Genomic DNA, 19,266 nt, shown 5'->3' on the forward strand with positions numbered 1-19,266 from the left:
CAGGGCTCACGTCATCTGTTTTTATGTTTGTAATTTACAAATGTCTCACTCAAAGCAAGAACCTTCTCATTATTCTGACCCCAGAACCTTGCCTTCTTCCAGCGAGCGGCGTGTCGCTCCTGGTGGCACTGCAGCTGTCCCCACCTCCGCCTCTGCCCTGGGGCATGGAGTGACATTTCTCACCGGGAGCTTGTGTTGGGTGTCTCTGCTAGTCACCAGGAGGCTGCAGGTAGAGGACGAGGACCCACTGGCCACAGAGGGGAGACCCACTGGCCACAGAAGAGCTGAGATTTGCCTGAGGTAGAGAATTCCCAGTAAGCATTAGGATGAAAGTGGGAAGGAGAAAGCAAACTCTCCCGCCAGCCAGCGTTTTGCGCAAGAGGAACGAAGGACAGGGGACATTTATTGGGGGAGGGGGAGGGGCGGGAATCATTTACCTCCTGTAGGAAAGGAGGAATCTGCTTAACAGAAAAGTCCTTCCACCTGCAGGGAGGTAGCTGAAGTGCGGTTGCGGTTGCGCAAAAGATTTGGTATCAAAAGATTTGGCTGGGAGAATGACCCTGACTCTCAGGTTTGGTGTGAGGTGCAATGAGGTAACGTACAGCATTTCATAAACTCAAAGTGTCTTCCACCTGCTATCAGAAGCCTCCAGGTTAAAGCTTAGTGTATCTTGAAACTTGGTGGAAATAAGACAGCCTAAGGCAGCCTTTCCTAAAATAGCCCCTTCTTTTCCCCAGGCCTTCATTTCCAATCCCCATTGTGCTTCTTCTTAACAGGGATCAGGACCTGAAAACCAACTGCTTATTCTCTCTCTCCTGCTAGGCAGCCAGCTCCAGGAGAGCAGACTCTGCTGCTCTGCTTCCCACTGTCTGTCTCTCCAAGTGCCCAGAGAAGGCCTGATGCATGGGACGTGCTTAATAAATAGCTGTTCCATGTTGAGCGCATGCAAATGAATGCATAAGCTGATTCTCCCAGGAGCCGGACAGCTGGCTCTCAATTTTTTATTTGTTTCAATGGCAGGTTCCCTACCCCAACACTGGGGGATTCTGATTTACCTGTTTCCCCGAAAATAAGACAGTGTCTTATATTAATTTTTGCTCCCAAAGATGTGCTAGGTCTTATTTTCAGGGGATGTCTTATTTTTCCATGAAGAAGAATACGGTACACATTTATTGTTAAATGAAAATAAAGGAAATTTATTACCTGTATATGGTACGGTAGTATGCTAGTTGTCAACACAAACCAGACAAACTGTGAATCCTACAGTATCAAGAATTTACTCATTTATTCAATGACAATCATGTCATCATCTTCTGGAACATCATCATAACAATCTAATTCCTGAATTTCTTGGTGAATTTCTTGTGACTCCATTTCTTTCAGAATCAGTGGACCAAATCTCTCATGTTTAGTAATAGCACTGTCTTTAAATGAGTACTTCTTGTCAAGGTAGCCTGCTTGCAGTGCATTTGCAATGCAACTGTCAGTGATTTTCTCCCATGAATTCTTCACCCAAGTCACAACTTCTTGCAGTTTAGGTTTCACAAAATTTCTGAGACAGAGCTTGGGGGGGGGGGGGTTATTTTCGGGGGGATGCCTTATATTTCACTCAGAAGGAAACCTGTAAGTAGGTCTTATTTTTGGAAGATGTCTTATTTTCAGGGGAATGCGGTAGCAGAACTGACTGCTGTATTTGCTATTTTAAAATATATTTTATTGATTTTGTACAGAGAGGAAGGGAGAGAGATAGAGAGCTAGAAAGATCGATGAGAGAGTCATCAATCAGCTGCCTCTTGCACACCCCCTACTGGGGATATGCCCACAGCCAAGGTATAATACATGCCCTTGACCGGAATCGAACCTGGGTCCCTTCAGTCCCCAAGCCGACGCTCTATCCATTGAGCCAAACCGGTCTCGGCTGTATTTGCTATTTTAAAAATATATTTTTTTATTGACTTTAGAGAGGAAGGGACAGAGAGGGGGATAGATACATCAATGATGAGATAGGATCATTGATTGGCTGCCTCCTGCATGCCCCCCCCTAGGGATCAAGCCCGTAACCCAGGCATGTGCCCTTGGCCGGAATCAAACCTGGGACCTTTCAGTCCACAGACTGACGCTCTATCCATTGAGCCAAACCAGAGAGGGCTGAACCTGCTATTTTTAACAAGTGCCGGATGACTCCGTTGCAGGTAGTCACTATGAAAGTTACTTTGAATCGGACAAATCTTGCCTTGACTCCAGCTTGCCACTTGCTAGCTGTATGACTTCAGGAAGCAACTTCGTAACCGCTCTGAGCCGGTTCCTTTATCTGTCAAGTAGGAATGACAACATCCTCAGGGAGTTGTTATGGTCATTAAATCAGGTGATGGATGTACCGTTATTGGCATAACATCAGTGATGCGGTTCGCTGTCATCGGTATTCTTTTTTATTGCCATTCTTGTGTTACTGCTATGCCCAGGCAGAACTTCCTCTCTGGAGGATCACTCACTCGGGAATCCCCACAGTGTGGTCCCAAACCAGCAGCACCACGGCAGCTGGGGGGCTGGGGAGAGACGCGGCCCCCGCCGCTCGCAGACCCGGGAGTCAGCATCCGCGTTCTGACAAGGTCCCCAGGTGGCCTGAGCACACATTCAAGTTTGAAAAGCACCACTGAGCGTCACATGTATTGTGTTCTTCCTGTGTTTGTTTGTTTGTTTTTATTAAGGTATTATATGTGTACATATCTTACCATTGCCCTCCCACTCCACTCCCGTACATGCCCTCACCCCCCAGTATTTTGCATCCATTGGTTATGCTTATATGCATGCTTACAAGTCCTTCAGTGGATCTTTTATCTCCCCCATATCTCCCTCCCCTCCCCGCTGTAATTTGACAGTCTGTTTGGTGCTTTAGTGCCTCTGTATCTATCTTTTTGTTCATCAGTCTATAATGTTCTTTATTATCCACAAATGAGTGAGGTCATGTGGTGTTTCTCTTTCACTGACTGGCTTATTTCACTTAGCATAAATGTTCTCCGATTCCATCCAGGTTGCTGCGCATGGTAAGAATTCCTCCTTTTTTATGGCAGCATAGTATTCCATTGTGTAGATGTACCATAGTTTTCTGATCCAGTCATCTGCGGACGGGCACCTAGGCTGTTTCCAAATCTTAGCTATTCTTCTTGTCTTTAATTTCAGAGTCACCCTGGGAGGTTCCTAAGCCCCAGTATCCCAGAGGCTGAATCCTCGACCCGGCTCATTCAGCTGCACCCCCAGCCGAGGACCTTAGGAGAGGGATTCCCTCATGGAGCAGGGGATGGATCGGAGCGCTGGCTTGCTTCCTGCGCCATCCCGGGCCTGTTCCCAGCCGGCAGAACCCTGTGAGGAAGGAAGGAGAAGCCCATCGCCCTGTGAGCAGGGCGGAGAGGCCTCCTTTCCCTGGAACCAGGGCCCCAGCCCCAGCCTCACCGACCCTGACTGGTTTTGGGATGAGCACATCCAGGCAAAGAGGGCCCGCGTGGAGACCATCATCCGAGGCATGTGCCTCTCCCCCAGCCCCCTGGGGCTCGGCAGTGCCCGCGCCAGGGACAGCCCCGGCTGCCCCGAGAAGGCCCGGGAGCGGAAGAGGAAGCAGGACCTCCCCATGCAGCAGCCCCCGCTGAAGCCAGGCCCTGCCGGGAGCCAGGGCGGCAGGAAGGGGGGCCCTGGCGTGAGAGAACAGCTTCACCTGCTGAAGCAGCAGCTGAGACAACTGCAGGCGCACATCCTGCAGACGGAGCCCCCGGGCCCAGCGCCCGGCCCTGGGAGTGCAGAGCAGAGGGACGGCTGTGGGCGGCGGCCCTGGGCCGTGGACAGCGGCCGCCTCCAGGGTTCCAGCGGGGACCTCCCTGGGCTGGAGGAGCACAGAGTGGCTGAGGTCGATCGCCAGCCTGAGGAAGCCAGGCTCCTTCCTTCCGGCACACGAGCTTTGCTGGAGATCCTGAGGAGAGAACTGAGGGGGGCAGTGTCCCAGGCTGTGGACTCCGTGTTACAGAAGGTCCTACTGGACCCGCCAGGCCACCTGACCCAGCGGGGCCCAAGCTTCCGGGGGCCGGTGCCAGGGGGCAGAAGCGAGACTTCACCCGAGGGAGGTGCCTGTGAAAACGCCCTCCCACTGGCCGCCTTGCCCAGGAGGGCCCAGGCCCAGGCTGGGTGCCCACTGGGAAACTCATCACTGGCCAAGCCTCTAGACTCTCCTAGATACCCCGTCTCCCCAAGAATGACCTCCAAACCCTGCCGGGGCCCCCCAACCAACTGTGCTGTGGCCGTGCCTTCCCACCTGCAGGAAAGCCAGATTCTAGGTCAGCTCCTGGGTCACGGACCCCCGGGTCCCTGGAGGGGCCGTCTCCCCCAGGGTGCATCGTCCCAAAGTCCCTCCTCCCCGGAGCCTGCCCTGCGGCCTTGGGGAGCCGTCACACTGCGGCCCTCGGTGGTGAGCCCGCAGCACCCCGTGCCCTTGGCTTCCGCCCGCCTGGAGAAGCTGCCCTTCCTCCCCTCCGTGAAGACGGAGCAGGGCGGCCTGCAGGCTGCCGCCGAGGGGCTCCCATGCCCCTCCGTCCACATATCCTTTGCCGGAAAGGGAAGTTCTCCAGGGACAGCCCGGAGCGGGGACCGGGAAGGAGGGGAGGCGGGGACAGAGAGCTACCTGGCACCGGGAACGGCGTGTCTTTCGTGGTGGGCTTTCTTCCCGGAGGCTCACCATGACGAGGTTCCCGAGGCCGTGGTGACCTCCCTCCAGGGTAAAGCCTGCTGGGAGGGAAGGTCCATCCTCCATGGCCCCTCAGATTCTGCCACCACTCACTTAAAGGCTTTGGGTCTGAAAGGGTGTTGTTTTTAAGCTCCAATGGGCTTCCAAAATATGACAAATCCCCTATGGAAGGAAGGGCTCCACATTGGGTGGTCAGCTGCCTACACACCTCAGCAGGGAGGGTCAAAGGGATGGCCTCACCTGAGGCATGGCTCCCAGCCTCCTGGTCTCCTGGCAAAAGGCCCGCGCGGTCTAGATCAGCGCTCGCCAACCTTTGGGACCTCGCGGAGCACCGGTTAGCGCTGGCTGGTCTAGCTAATCCATGAGGAAGATCTGAGGGCCCAGGCACTTCTGAGACAGACGGCGAAGGAGACATTTTCCTTGGGGACTAGACCTGAGGCAACTGGGCCGGGGGAAGGAGCCCTAAGGGTAAGGAGCAGCGTCTCAGCTGCAGGCGAGAGGACTGAAGCGGGGCTGGGCATGTGGAGGGAGAGGAGAGCCCCGGGGGAAGGCTGAGGGGCCAGGCTGGTGTGCAGGAGCCTGGACCTTTTGCATCGCCTTTGCCACCATGAGGCAGGCTCTCCTCTTTCTCTCTCTCTCTTTAAATATGGAACAGTTCACAAATTTGCATGTCATCCTTGCGCAGGGGCCATGCTAATCTCCGTATCGTTCCGATTTTAGTATATGTGCTGCCGAAGCGAGCACTCCTTTCTTACATAGTGTTTCCCAGAGTAAAGCTCCCTCCGGATATTAATGGTTGCTGAACTGAAGGGGTAGGGGGTGAGGGGAGGGAGAGAAATAGTTATAGTAAAGCCTGGGTTCATGTCTTTGCTGCCGGACTTCTCAGAGCCTTTAACATGCTGAAGTCCACTGTGAAGCTCGTAAGAGGAGAATGTATGCGGTCCCAAACTCACGTGACCAACGCCTGTCTTGTAGGACTTAACGTTCCTGACAGCACATTTTGGGATGTTGCCTTTTTAAAGTGAGCTGAGCTCACGCCTCTGCTTCTCAAGGGCAGCCTGAATCGAGTGTCCAGAGGTCGATGCGCCTGTGGTGTGAACAGTCTGGCAAGCTGTAGTGAGGGCGGCAGGATGGGGTGGGACCAGCTCATTGCCACACCAGGACCGGCTCTTGTGTCCTGAATGCTATGCGCGCCCCCTGCTGGTCACAGATGTTGGGAACACCCCAAAGCTGGGTGCGGTCGAGTGCTTTCCAGGCAGGCAGGAGCAAGGATAAAACCAATGCCAAAAACGCGTCACCTGCCACCACTGCCTCTGCTGGTATAAAGATAGCAGCATAGACAGATTTTCTTGTTAGGCGATCACCCTGTGTGAGAAAGGCTACCGTCTGGTGAAGACTCCCTGCAAAGGTCAGGCAATGTGGGAAGGAACTCAAGAACTCAGTCCCCACAGCTCCTCAGCTCTACTTCCCGTGGGAGGGGCCTGCTGACCTTTCTCAGCACCTACTGTGCGCCTGGCCCTGCCCCGTGAAATGAGGATTGGGCTCAGAGAGCCTCAGGGCCCAGGCGCTGGGCCTGGTTGCACAGGTGAGGTATTCGGCTACGTTTGGGATGATCTGGAGCCCCCAGGCAGCAGCCTGACCCCCCACATATTCCATGCCAGCTGCCTACATCCCAGCATTAGAGATGCACTCCTGTGGGTCACGAAAGCCACTTAAGAGCAAGATAACTCTGACGTATAGAAGAACTTGCACATTCACGACATCCCCGTGAAGCGGGTATGATTAGCAGCTAATAGCGAGGTGGCACTTGCTGTGCACTTGCTCTGCGGCAGGCACTGCTGGCCAGCGTTTCCCATGTACGAGTCCACTACCGCTGAGCTACATTCTGGAACTCGCAAAGCTCTGAAAACCCCCGATTTCTTTTCCCTAAGGCTGATGGGAGCTTTGTTTTTGGTGGCAAAACCTGACCTGCACTGACTGGAGGTGACTTATAGATCGCCCCACTGAGTGTAAATAGTCATCCGTCTAGCTGTGGAAATATTAATGTATTGGACTATAGACGGCTGCCACAGCCTCTGCTGTGGGAATAACTGAACTATGGTACACAGACCAGATCACCTGCATAAACGAACAGAATTCTGAGATCTGGCCTCCATTTGGCCAGTGTTTCACATGATAGGTTGTGGGCCCTGAGCATCTGTGTTAGACCCGGTATCTGAGAGCTGGGGCAGAAAAGTGAACTTGCCCAATGTCACAAGATAGCCAGGATTCAAACCAGGGTCTGACTGCCAAGCTGTCACCACTACATTTAGAAGTGGCCCAGAGAAGGTAAGTGGCTTGCCCAAACCCACACAACTAATCGGTGGCAAAATCAGTATCTGAAACTGGGTCTTCAGACGCCCAAGTCCAGGATTCTGTCCACACGTGTGTGAACCTGTGAGAAGAGTAAGAAGTGCCAGTGAGGCAGGTGCAAGGGGCTTCAGGAAGCAGCCTGAGTGCCAGGCCAGCTAGAACTCTATTGAGTTGATTTCCTTTAGCTAAACTGGTATATCCTACTGAGGAGTCTTAAGGCTATAGCTGCCAGACCCGAGACCTCCAAGGTTCCTGGGGAAAGCTTCTCATCTGGTCCTGAGACTGTCCCCGGCAATGCTTAATATTTCTGTGTAAAAAAAAAACACAAAAAACTTCGTTTCCCTCCCATTCTGGTGCTAGGCAGTCATACCACAGCTCCCTGCTCTTGTTAAAGGGGAAGGAATCTATTCCCAGACTGAGGTATGGGTGGAAGACATTTTTCTTAGCTGTGCATGGATTAACGTTCACCATTTAATCATTCCCACATTTCTTTATCTAACAAACATTTATTGAGCACCTACTATGTTCCTAGCCCTGGGTTAGGCACGAGGAATACAAAGATGAAAGTATAAGGTCCTTGCCCCCTGAGGAGCTCACAGTCTAAACAGGGAGTCAAACATGCAGTGAAAATTGCAATAAGGTCATAGCTACAACAGAGGTATGTGCACAGTGCCGGGGTAGCCCAGGGTAAGGACGGTCTAACTGGGCAAGGAAGGTTTCCCCGAGGAGGAAGTGGCTGAACTGAGACAGGAAGGAAGAGGGGAGTTCTTCCAGGCGGACCGAGAGCAGGTGCAGAGCAGCAACTCAAGTTCCTTGAGGCAAAGCCAGCGGTGATCTGCTACTGTCTGGTTAGACACTTGTTGGCTCACACACTGCAAAGGCAATTATGAGAGTGAGAATGGGGATCATTGAGTTGACTCTTCTTATTTTACAGAGGAGGAAACTGAGGCAAAAGGGAAAGTAAATCTCTTCTTGGGGTTTTAAAATATTTATCTGGGAAAGAACTGCCATCTCTTTCTATCCTATTCTGAAAGCACATGCAAAGTACAACAAACTTATTTATGGCATAGAACTTTCACACATCGAGGTGGTTTTTAAATTCTGCAACTGTGCTGTGCATATATGGTTTTCAGTGCCCAGAAAGAAAAAACGTACTGGATCAGACTTGTTAGAGACACAGAAATGGAGCAAATACATAATTCAACCAAAATTAAAAATAAAAAGCATAAGGAACAGGACAACTAATTCACTGTTTGGATAATTTGATAGTATTAGTTGATAAATGGCTGTTCATTTTCCTTGACCCGGGGGTAATTCCAGGAGGGTCTAAATCCTGGTCACTTGAAGAAGGCCAAACTGATGTTTTTCTTCACACGCTATCCCAGCTCCAACCTCCTGAAGGCGTATTTCCGCGACGTCCAGGTAAAGTCACCCTACTGAGTGTCAGCTTCTCACAACTCCCAGTGGCATTGGTTTCACCCCGTGTGAGGTGTGAGCCCAGTCCTAGGTCATCATGTGTGCTCCCCTTCATGTTGGCCGCACTGGGGTGATTTCCAGTTCAGGGGTGAGAGTTGGCCTGAACAATCATGAATAACTTGGAATTAGGAAAGTTGAGCCTTGGAGTGTAAACACAGAAGCATGTGGGAAGGAAACAGGGGGGCAATGAGAAACATTAGTAAATGGGGTCTTTGGCTCAGTGTTCTGTCTTTGTTGAGGACACTGTGAAAAAGACAGAATATACAGAGAGTTGGACACTGTTGAACGGGCATCCAAATAGCTGTGTTTCAAAGGGAGTGGAGATACATCCAATCAAGTGTGACAACAAGGAAAATCTGATGGTCGGATCCAGACCTTGTCTGTTCCCATAAAGTTTCTAAGGGCCTCGGCTTCCTTGGGAATTGGGTTAGGGCTAATCCTGTGTATCTATGTCATTCCTTTGCCTTTCCCAGGTTTTCCCCTCATGTTCTGTGGCTTGGTGGTTGATCCCTACCCCAAGCTCTGATTTCCAGTCACTCTGCAACTCCAAGTTGCTGTTTAACTGCTCTTTGATCTGCACACTCACTCCTTCCCTTCGTCCTGGGGCTTTGGGGCTGCCATGCAATTGGCCCAGGCACAACAGAAGCTGGTACCAAAACTGGCCTTGACTCTGGACATTCCCAAAGTCACATGGAGAGCTTTTCATGGGTGAAAAAACTTCATAAATTGAGGACATCAAAAAACTTTTTTTTTCCTCCTTCTAGTGAGCACTACAACTAATCCAGATTTTTCTGAACATGGCTTAGAAAATAGCCATGGCTGATGCTAATTCTTCTCTTTTTGTTAATCCTCACCTGAGGATATTTTTCCATTGATCTTTTTTTAGGGAGAGTGGAAGAGGGGTGGGAAGGACAGAGAGAAACATCCATGTAAGAGAAACACATCGATTGGTTGCCTCCAACCAGAGCCAGGGCCCGAGGAGCCTGCAACCAAGGTAGGTGCCCTTGACCAGAATCGAACCCAGGACCCTTTGGGCCACAGGCCAATGCTCTATCCACTGAGCCAAACCAGCTAAAGCCATGGCTTCTTTTTCAAAAGAGGCCCTTCTCGTGTTGGCTGACGCCATTCCAATTAATCTGCTGTTGAACTGGACGCTGAGAGTTCCACCCCTGAGCACCTGGTGGCACACAGCTGACTGATGGACCTTGTTGCTCGTGCAGTTCAACCGCTGCATCACCTCCCAGATGATCAAGTGGTTCAGCAACTTCCGGGAGTTCTATTACATCCAAATGGAGAAATCTGCCAGGCAGGCCATTGCAGATGGCGTCACCGATCCCAAAATGCTCGTGATTCTCCGCGACTCAGAACTTTTTCGAGCACTCAATATGCACTATAACAAGGGGAATGACTTTGAGGTAAGAGCATGTACCTGGGGTCCCAGGAGGTTGGAGTTTTAGAAAAGAGCCCCTTCTGTGTGTCTGTCTTTACATCAGCGAGAGCCAGGGCAGCCCGGGCTAACTTCTGTCCCATCTGCAAAGATTACAGCCTCCATAGCTTCTCTTAGGCAACAGATGGATGCTGCACACCGAGTCAGCAGAGGCCTGCCAGGGATTATGCCACTTCACGCATAGGCTTAACACTCCGTGATTACCAACTGACTGGAGGGCCACGACTAAATGCTGGGCTCAGTTGCAGCACCTAGGCTTGGCCCAAGTTTTCTTTACAACAATCTCTGTCCGTTATTTGGTTCTTATCTTTCTCCTCACTTGAACAGTTTTCTTTGTGGGCCTTCCTGGCAAGTCATCTCAAAAATCCTTTCTGGAAATAATGAACAAACAATACTCAAGCTTCTTAGTCCTTTGGTAGCACCTTAGGGGTAAGGCATCAGAAAAGGGAGAGCGAGTGGTCTAAGAGAACTCGGGATCCAGACACGCGTTTCCCTGCGTGCAGCCGACAGCTCTGTGCGCCCGGCGTCTTGTTCTGCAGGTGCCAGGTGTGTCTGGTCACCCAGCCCACTCACCTCTTCTTGATTTCTCACTTGACTGTGATCACAGTGAGCAGTGTATTGATACCTCCAGGAAAGGGGAGACTTGCTGGCAAGTGCTGGTCAGGTGCTTCATCTGAATATGTTTGGAACTAAGCTGATCTGTGGGTGGAACGGACCGTGCCGCCTGAGGCAATGGGGGGTCAGGATGTGTGCGGCAGGCAGTGCTGCCACATCTCCCCAGGTGGGGTGGCCGCTTGGCATGCAGTGTGGCAAGCCCGGGCCAGGCTGGGTCGGGAGGACCTGTGGGTGCCAGTCCGAGTGCGGTCCTGGAACATATTCTTTAGCCCCCTCAACCTCATGGTTGATTTTGGCAACAGAAATGATTCCAAGGCCCATGCATCCAGCCTCTAAAGATGGTGGGATGCAGCACGACAGTCATAAACTAGGGGGCACTCTTTTCCATGGTACGCACTAAAGAAAAGAATGCTAACACCTCTTTTGAACCAAGGTTTCGTTTCAATCAAAGCCAGAATGTCTGCCATGAGTGGAATCAGCTCCTGCTGCAAACGGAGTGTCCTTAATAGGCTTTCTCCCAGGGCTGTCTCATTGGTACCAGCCTCTTAAGGTTTGTAGTCGATGAGGGAGCAGAGGATTCCTACAGCTGCAAGAATCAGGGCCCAGTAGAGCAGGAATGCTCTTATCAGCCGCCCCGGGAACAGGAGCGTCAGGCAGTGAGGGCTCCAGGGCTTCCCAGCCTCATGTCTTCTCTTTCTTGTGTGTCTTGTTGGGAATGCAGGTCCCGGATTGCTTCTTGGAGGTCGCCAGCTTGACATTACAGGAGTTCTTCAGGGCTGTCTCTGCAGGGAAAGACTCAGATCCTTCCTGGAAGAAACCCATTTATAAAGTTATTTCGAAGCTGGACAGTGACATCCCAGAGATTTTCAAATCTTCCAGCTATCCCCAGGAGCTGCTTCGGAATTAAGTCCCACAGAACGAGACGCAGCTGGCCACGGTTTTCCTGGGTTTGTCTTAAATGGCTGCTGTGGTGATATAAAAGGGGCGTAAGGACAGACACCTCCCTCCCCAACAGGAACTATTACCATTCTAATAATTTATTTCCTTTTCCAGAATCACCAAAGCTTAACCTTAACCTTAACCTTAACCTTAACCTTAACAGACCAACCAAGTGTAATGGTGTGTTGGTAACATATTGTAAAAGGAACACAATGGTGTTTTGGAATCAGAGGACTTAAATCCCCAATCTACTATTTCCAAGTATTGTGACCCTAGGACCTTGTAGGTAATCTCTGCATCTGTAAATAAATACTCTGTGAACTGATATCACTGCACCTTCGTGTTTTCCCCCTTGGCTTTCAAATAAGGTTATCTTAGTTGTTCTGTCTGTTACAAATTGCTGGTCTTAGTTACCTATTGGTCAAGTTCCACCTATTTGCTAGACACTTGCCAATACATTATCTTAAGCTTTTTACACTGAAAAGTAGATATTATCTTTTAAAAATATATATTTTATTGATTTTTTACAGAGAGGAAAGGAGAGGGATAGAGAGTCAGAAACATCGATGAGAGAGAATCATTGATCAGCTGCCTCTTTCTTACATACCCCCTACTGGGGATGTGCCCACAACCCAGGTAATGCCCTTGACCGGAGTCAAACCCGGGACCTTTCAGTCCGCAGGCTGACGCTCTATCCACTGAGCCAAACTGGTTTTGGCTTATCTTCATTTTTTAAAAAATAACCAAACAGACATTTTAGAAGTGACATAACTCGCCAACGTACAAGGCGAGGGCATTTGGGTTGGTAGGGAGAGTCAGACGTGTGCAGGAACCCGAACCTCAGATGCTAGGTTGTATCCTGAGCATCTCACGCTGCCCGTTACGATCTTCAGCAGACCTCCTCCAGTGAGCACCCGCACGGAGGGGACACTGCCACCTGACAACCCCCGCGCAGCCTGTGGGAGTGCTTCCCCACCCAGAACTTTCTCCGAGCATTCCAGCAAGCCCACACAAGCTTTCCGCCAGACTGGAGTGTTGCTGTTCATTCACATTTGTCTGAAGTATTTATCCACTGGACAACCCAAGTTGTCTGTAGTTGACGAATTGATGCGATGCTCTCACCTATGTACAGAAGCTGCACTTCAGAATGCAAAAGCTAGGAAGGGCCTAGGGCAGTGATCGGCAAACTCATTAGTCAACAGAGCCAAATATCAACAGTACAACGATTGAAATTTCTTTTGAAAGCCAAATTTTTAAAAAATATATTTTTTATTGATTTCAGAGAGGAAGGGAGTGGGAGAAAGATAGAAACATCAATTTAGATAGAATCATTGATCAGCTGCCTCCTGCACACCCCCTCAGAGGATCAAGCCTGCAACCCAGGCCTGTGCCCCTGACCGACTTGTCAGTCTGCAGATTGACACTCTTATCCACTGACCCAAACCAGCTAGGGCGAGAGCCAAATTTTTAAAATTTAAACTATATAGGAAGGTACATTGTTATTAACCCTAATTAAGGGTACTCGTAAGCTGGCTTTTGCTAAAAACTCAAGGGGCCAAAGAGCGGCATGTGACTTGTGAGCTGCAGTTTGCCGACCACTGGCCTAGGGGATCATCCCACCCACCCTGCTCCCATCAGGAAGGAGGAAACGGAGGCCCAGACAGGAGGCTTGCACAGCCTGTGCACACCTCACAGACCACGAGTGGCACAACTGGGACAAACACAGCGTCACACAAAGGGAAATTCCCCCCCTCCATAAGGAAACCACAGTCCATGGTCAATCTTTTACAGATAGAGGAATTCATGGAACCAACATTTATTTTACTATTTTCCTACTGGCCCAATGCAAATTGTGACTCACTCTGAGGACACAGGCAAGTCATCTGGCAGGACGAATAATGCGTCTGTCTTCTGAGAGAGTCAGAATCAAGTGTTTGGAAACTCTGCCCGAGGTGTGCAGGCTGGGGTGAGGGCACACAGCTCAGGCTCTGTCATTCTGATTAAGGGGTGTCTGTGACTTTAGCTTCCTTCTTTCCCATTGACATAAAACAAGTTTTCATATTCAATTACCCACTTTTTAAAAAATATATATTTTATTGATATTTTACAGAGAGTAAGAGAGAGGGATAGAGAGTTAGAAACATCAATGAGAGAAAATCATCAATTAGCTGCCTCCTGCACACCCCCTACTGGGGATGTGCCTGCAACCAAGGTACATGCCCTTGACCGGAATCGAACCTGGGACCTTTCAGTCCACAGGCCAACGCTCTATCCACTGAGCCAAACTGGTCTCGGCCAATTACCCACTTTCTTGACTTTTCCGGTGGGCTGGATCAGATGAAGTAAAATCCCTAAACTATCGCTAGATGTGTCAGCATGAAAATGTATGAAAGATGACTTTCTTTTGCATTTTCATTTACTTCAAAGAGCTGAGAGGAAAAACAAAACAAGCCTGCTCAGCCCAAACGAATCTTCTCGCTTTAAGGTTATTCTGAAGTGTCCTTCCGTACATCCAATTGCACTCAGATCACCTTTGCCCTATTTTCGCCAACAATGTTCTCTTTACAAAAGTGAAGGAATCTGCCAAATCTGGGTTTTAAAAGCAGGCAAGCCCCGAGTCCCCAGAGCAAGGAACTCAGTTATGTGTATGGAGACAGCAGAAGAGCCCACTACCCAGGGATCTTGCATGGCTATGTAAGATTTTCGTGGGAAACAATTCCAAGTTCTCCTGATTGTTTGATATGGAGCAGCCATTTTCTGTCCCAAACCTGAAATTTATTACTGTGTTTGTTAAAGACTGAGCCAAGCCACCTCCAGAGCAGTGAACCTTGTCCCAGGGACCAATTAGGTGAAATGTACAAATGCAAATGGAAAACATTTGTGTCCTGCAGTCTTTCCAGGAACTGTTTTTCAAACCACTGAGCTAAACACAGAAGAATGTATAAATATATATGCTCTGCCAACAGGAGTCTGTTTTATTATATTTTTCTTTTTCTACCAAGTATATCTCTTTTTCTGCTGGGAATGCATTCTGAGTGTAAGCTGAGCTGGTTATTGTTCTTTTAGCAGCCATTACATTGCCAAGGTCTGGTCATTCTTTCCACTAAGATATATGTGGGCACCATTCTCTCCCAAATTAGACATGTTCAGAGTCTGGTTGAATACTGCATAATTGTCTAATACTTCAATGGTGAGTAGTGGAGCCTGGACTGTGTTTTATGATGATGGCACTATTTAGGAGTTAATGCCCAGTTATTAATGAAAAGCAGGCAGTTAAGTGACATTCTATGCAGGAAAAGGTTTATTAGGATCCTTATTTCAAACACTAGTGGCCCAGTGCACGAATCTGTGCACATTGAAAGGAAATGAATTAGAATATTTTAATATCTCTATTTGACCTTTCTCTACAATAGAAGTGTCAACCAAATTCATGATCAACAATGACAGATGGAAACACGTGTGCGATTGGTGCCAGTGAGAGCTTTATATGTATCTTGCATGCGCAAGTCAACTTAGCCTTTTATAGATATAGAATAAATTTGCTTAATTAGACCTGCTTTATGATTTAGCCAAACTTTTTCCAGCCCAGTGAAGCCCAACTTCTCCTTCAGGTAATTGTCAGCAACACAGCAGTAAATATCAACATGAAGCAGATTATTATTGTAGATCACAGGGAGAACAAAGGGTAAAATATTTAACTGTAGCAGCGTTTGACTATATTTTGCACAGTGAGAAAACCTGAAGTCATTTTCAAGGCCCACCGTTTCTTACTTTTCAGTTGGGTCAAGTTTCTAAGCTTCCTAAATCTCCATTTTCTGGCTAATGAAAAGTGTGCTGTGCCAGCACAGCCAAGGGTTCGGTGAGCCTGAGGAGGGGAGGTGAAGGATTAAAGAAAAGACAGACAAGAGAATACAGCTGGGACTCGTGCCTGGATGAGGACACAAAAAGATCCAGCCTGCAAGCCATGGCTTTATTTTATAGTGAGATCAAAACAAGGGGAGTGGTCAACATGTTTACAATGTTCTTGTGAGTTTCACATTGTTTTGGCAGCAGTTGCTGCACCTCCCACAGCCCATTAGCTATCTAGGAAGGAACTAGGGAGGGCTATAAGGTCAAGCTTAATTAAGCTAAGAGGGCTCTGCCCTCCAAGCTGGGACTTGTTTGTGACCCTGCCAAAGGTAAGTCTGAGGCTTAACCCTAGAGCCATTCCCTACAGAAGACAAAAATAAGATTCCACTGAGTCTCCTATCTGCCTACTCCAGGACTTGTGTGAGGATCAAATAAGATGAGGCACAGGGGGGAAAAAAACTTCATAGACACTTGGTTAAGGTGTGAAATGTTTGCACTTGGCTATAAAGCAAGTTGTGTTTCTGGGATGAAGAAACTGCAAGGGGGCTAGTTGTTGCTAAGGAGAGGAAGCCGGGTGCTGCTATGCAACGTCTTTATCTGAAAGGACACTTAGCGTATTAGCCTTTTATATACATAGATGGTTTTATACCGTATACACAGCTCCAAATTAGATTCATACAGCAAAGAGGCCAAAGGTATCTCTTGGACGTATAAGGAGTGCCCAAACCATTTCCCTTCCATCAGAGAAAAGGCAAAGCAAAAATGACAGCAATAACACAGCACTCTTCAGTAAACACAGCCCCACATTATATGAAGGTCCTTTTAAAAAAAAGTTGTCTTGCTGAAACTGGTTTGGCTCAGTGGATAGAGCGTCCGCCTATGGATTGAAAGGTCCAGGTTCGATTCCAGTCAAGGGCATGTACCTTGGTTGCGGCCACATCCCTGGTCGATGTTTCTCTCTCATCAATGTTTCTCTCTATCCCTCTCCCTTCCTCTCTGTAAAAAAATCAATAAAATATATTTAATAAAATAAAATAAGTTGTTTTTGTTTTCAATGACAACTTAATTTCAATAATTTAAAATAAGACCTCCATAACATAATTTTACATGTGCATTTAGAAAATATTTCTTTTAAAAAATCCTTATGAAATTTGCTAAAGTTCTGGTAACCAGTTTCCGGAATGAGCTCCTATATGTTCTAAATTTTCATAATCTTTGTTACTAGCTTTTTTCTACAGTTTTGATCCTCAGCTCTATAAAGCAGATCATTCATTCAAAAAGAAAGATAGATTTTAAAAAATCCTTTGATGTTTTTACACAAACTCTATTAGGCATTTGTATAAATTTCACATAGAACGAGATCATTTTTTCAGGACTGAGAAAATTTGAAGAGATAATGAGACAGAATGATGGCTGGTAGAGAGATAAAGAACACACTGGGCCATAGCTGGTTTGACTCAGTGGATAGACATCAGCCTGCAGACTGAAAGGCCCCAGGTTCAAATCCAAAGGTACATGCCTGGGTTGCAGGCTGATCCCCAGTAGGGGGCGTGCAGGAGGCAGCCAATCAATGACTTGCTTTCATCATTGATGTTACTATCTCTCCCTTTCCTTTCCGAAATCAATAAAAATACATATTTTTAAAAAATACATTGGCTATTATAAGTTACTAATGGCCCAACAAAATTCATGCATGGGGGGAGAGGGGGTCCCTCAGCCCAGCATGCACCCTCTCCAGCCTGGGATCCATTGGGGGATGTCTGACTGCTGGTTTAGGCCCAATCCCACAGGCCTAAACCAGCAATCCAACATCCCTCTCACAATCCAGCTCCTAACTGCTCACCTGCCTGCCTGCCTGACAGCCTAATCGCCCCCTAACCACTCCCTTGCTGGCCTGATAGCCCCCAACTGCCCTCCCCTGCTAGCCTGATTGCCCCAAACTGCCCTGCCACAACCTGACTCTGTTGCCAGGACCCGCCTCCTCCTTGCGAGGTGGCAGAGATGCTGGGACTAGCCTCCTCCATGCAGTGTGGTGCTGCAGGACCCCCAGGCCTCACCATGTGGAGCAGCTGCTGGGCCCCGCCTCCGCTGTGTACATGGCCATCTTGTGATGACGTGAGGGTATGACACCACCTAGGCTATTATTAGTATAGATGGTTCTATCAGGCTGATTAAATTATGCTCTGGGTGGTGGTGGTGGTCCGGGGAGAATCTTGTGACAATATGGCAAATATAATACCTCTTATGAGAGTATAAAAATTGGTCAGAATTAAGTAGATACAATATACACTGGAAAGAATGAACTCTGATGACCTATTTCACAGCATTAATAATGCAATCTGTCTCTGAGGTAGATCATGGTACCTACACTGTATGTACTAAGTGCTCAACTGTGGAAAGACTCCAGGGGTAGATAATTCTTATAGATCAAGAAGCTCTTCCAGACTACATAAACCTAAATAGTGCAACCAAGTGTCCAGGAGTTGAATGCTCAGTCACATCTTAAACTCCCAGATTGTTAGCCTCAAGAGGAAGGGAATATCTACCGACATGGAAACAGCAGAGGGACATCTGCCCCAAACCTCCCCCGTTTCACATGTCCATCTACTCACTGAGGAGTCCACCTTCTCTTTCACCAAGAGTCTTCTGGGGTTATGTTGTTTCTCGCAGTCTCTCTCCTTCAGGCTCACAATTTTTGTTTTGTCATTTCAGACTCCTATCTCCTGGAACACTGCTTCTGGCCTGGAAATGTGGCCTTAGGCAAGAATGTGTCTGTGCTCAGTCATCTCCACGTTAGCCGTTAGCGGCAGTTATCTGATTTGCTGCCTGCACCCTCACCCTTTTACTTTCCCCGCAACCAACACCTTTCCTAAGTAGGTGACTGTGGTTAGGTGATGAGCCCTGGAGAACATGTTTTATCCTGGTTCTGTGACAGGATGCCAGGGCACAGGAATAGGGAAACTGAGACAGGAAAGTTAAAACCAAACCAAACAGTTTGAGCAATTTGCAGCCAGCTTGCAACTAATAAGCCATTATCCCCCAGCCAAGGACACAGAGCAAACGGTTTAAAAAAAAAATAAAAAAAAATCTCCCCAATGAGAGAATGCAGAAAGGGAGGGAGAAAGAGGAAAGGAAAAAAGGGCAGCTTTACTCCCTAAGCAGAGAATTCTCGCCAGCAGTCTCAAGGCTTGGCAAGATAAAGTTGCCAGGTGCTTCTCATGATTTTCTGGAAAGGCCACAACAAAGAAAAAAGGGACCTTGAGAACCAATCTGTACCAAGTATTCAGCAGAGGAATTTTTTAAAAAATATATATTTTTTAAATTGATTTTTTTACAGAGAGGAAGGGAGAAAGACAGAGAGCCAGAAACATCGATCAGCTGCCTCTTGCACACCCCCCACTGGGATGCGCCCGCAACGCACATGCCCTTGACCGGAATCGAACCTGGGACTCCTCAGTCCGCAGACCAACGCTCTACCACTGAGCCAAACCGGTTTCGGCCAGCAGAGGAATTTTGAGAACTATAGACAGGAGGGTATGTAACGCCTTGGACCCCACGCAACCTGCTCTTCAGATTCGCTGAGAGCTTGTCTGTGCTTCATAAGCCAGATGTATAGGTTTGCTTTCTTTCTTTGCTTTCTCAATAAAGGTGCATGCTTCAATAAACGGGCTTTTCACAGCGCAGTTAGGTTCTCTGGTATGATTCATTTATATGAGAAGACAAGGATGGAAGCTGACGACAGCCCTCTCCAGCTGAGACTCTGGGCTGTCTGGTAACAGCTCTCTGGTGTCGGTGAGAGGTGCCAATAACAGTTCAATTCAAGCACCTTGGATCTCTGCAAGTTGCTTACTCTCTTGGC

At 48.4% G+C, this 19,266-nt stretch overlaps 1 protein-coding gene across 1 annotated transcript; it reads left to right on the forward strand.

Annotated features, from left to right (window-relative positions):
• Positions 1-3,286: 3,286 nt before the first annotated feature.
• On the forward strand, positions 3,287-11,673 carry PROX2 (prospero homeobox 2; the record flags this gene model as incomplete). Its single annotated transcript, XM_084867464.1, has 4 exons — positions 3,287-4,588; positions 8,402-8,503; positions 9,778-9,972; positions 11,341-11,673. 4 exons carry the CDS (start codon positions 3,287-3,289, stop codon positions 11,524-11,526), a joined length of 1,785 nt encoding a protein of 594 aa, XP_084723590.1. The 3' UTR covers positions 11,527-11,673.
• Positions 11,674-19,266: the final 7,593 nt, after the last annotated feature.

The sequence above is a fragment of the Pipistrellus hanaki genome, assembly GCF_964339955.1.
Source record: "Pipistrellus hanaki genome assembly, chromosome: 1".
NCBI lineage: Eukaryota > Metazoa > Chordata > Mammalia > Chiroptera > Vespertilionidae > Pipistrellus > Pipistrellus hanaki.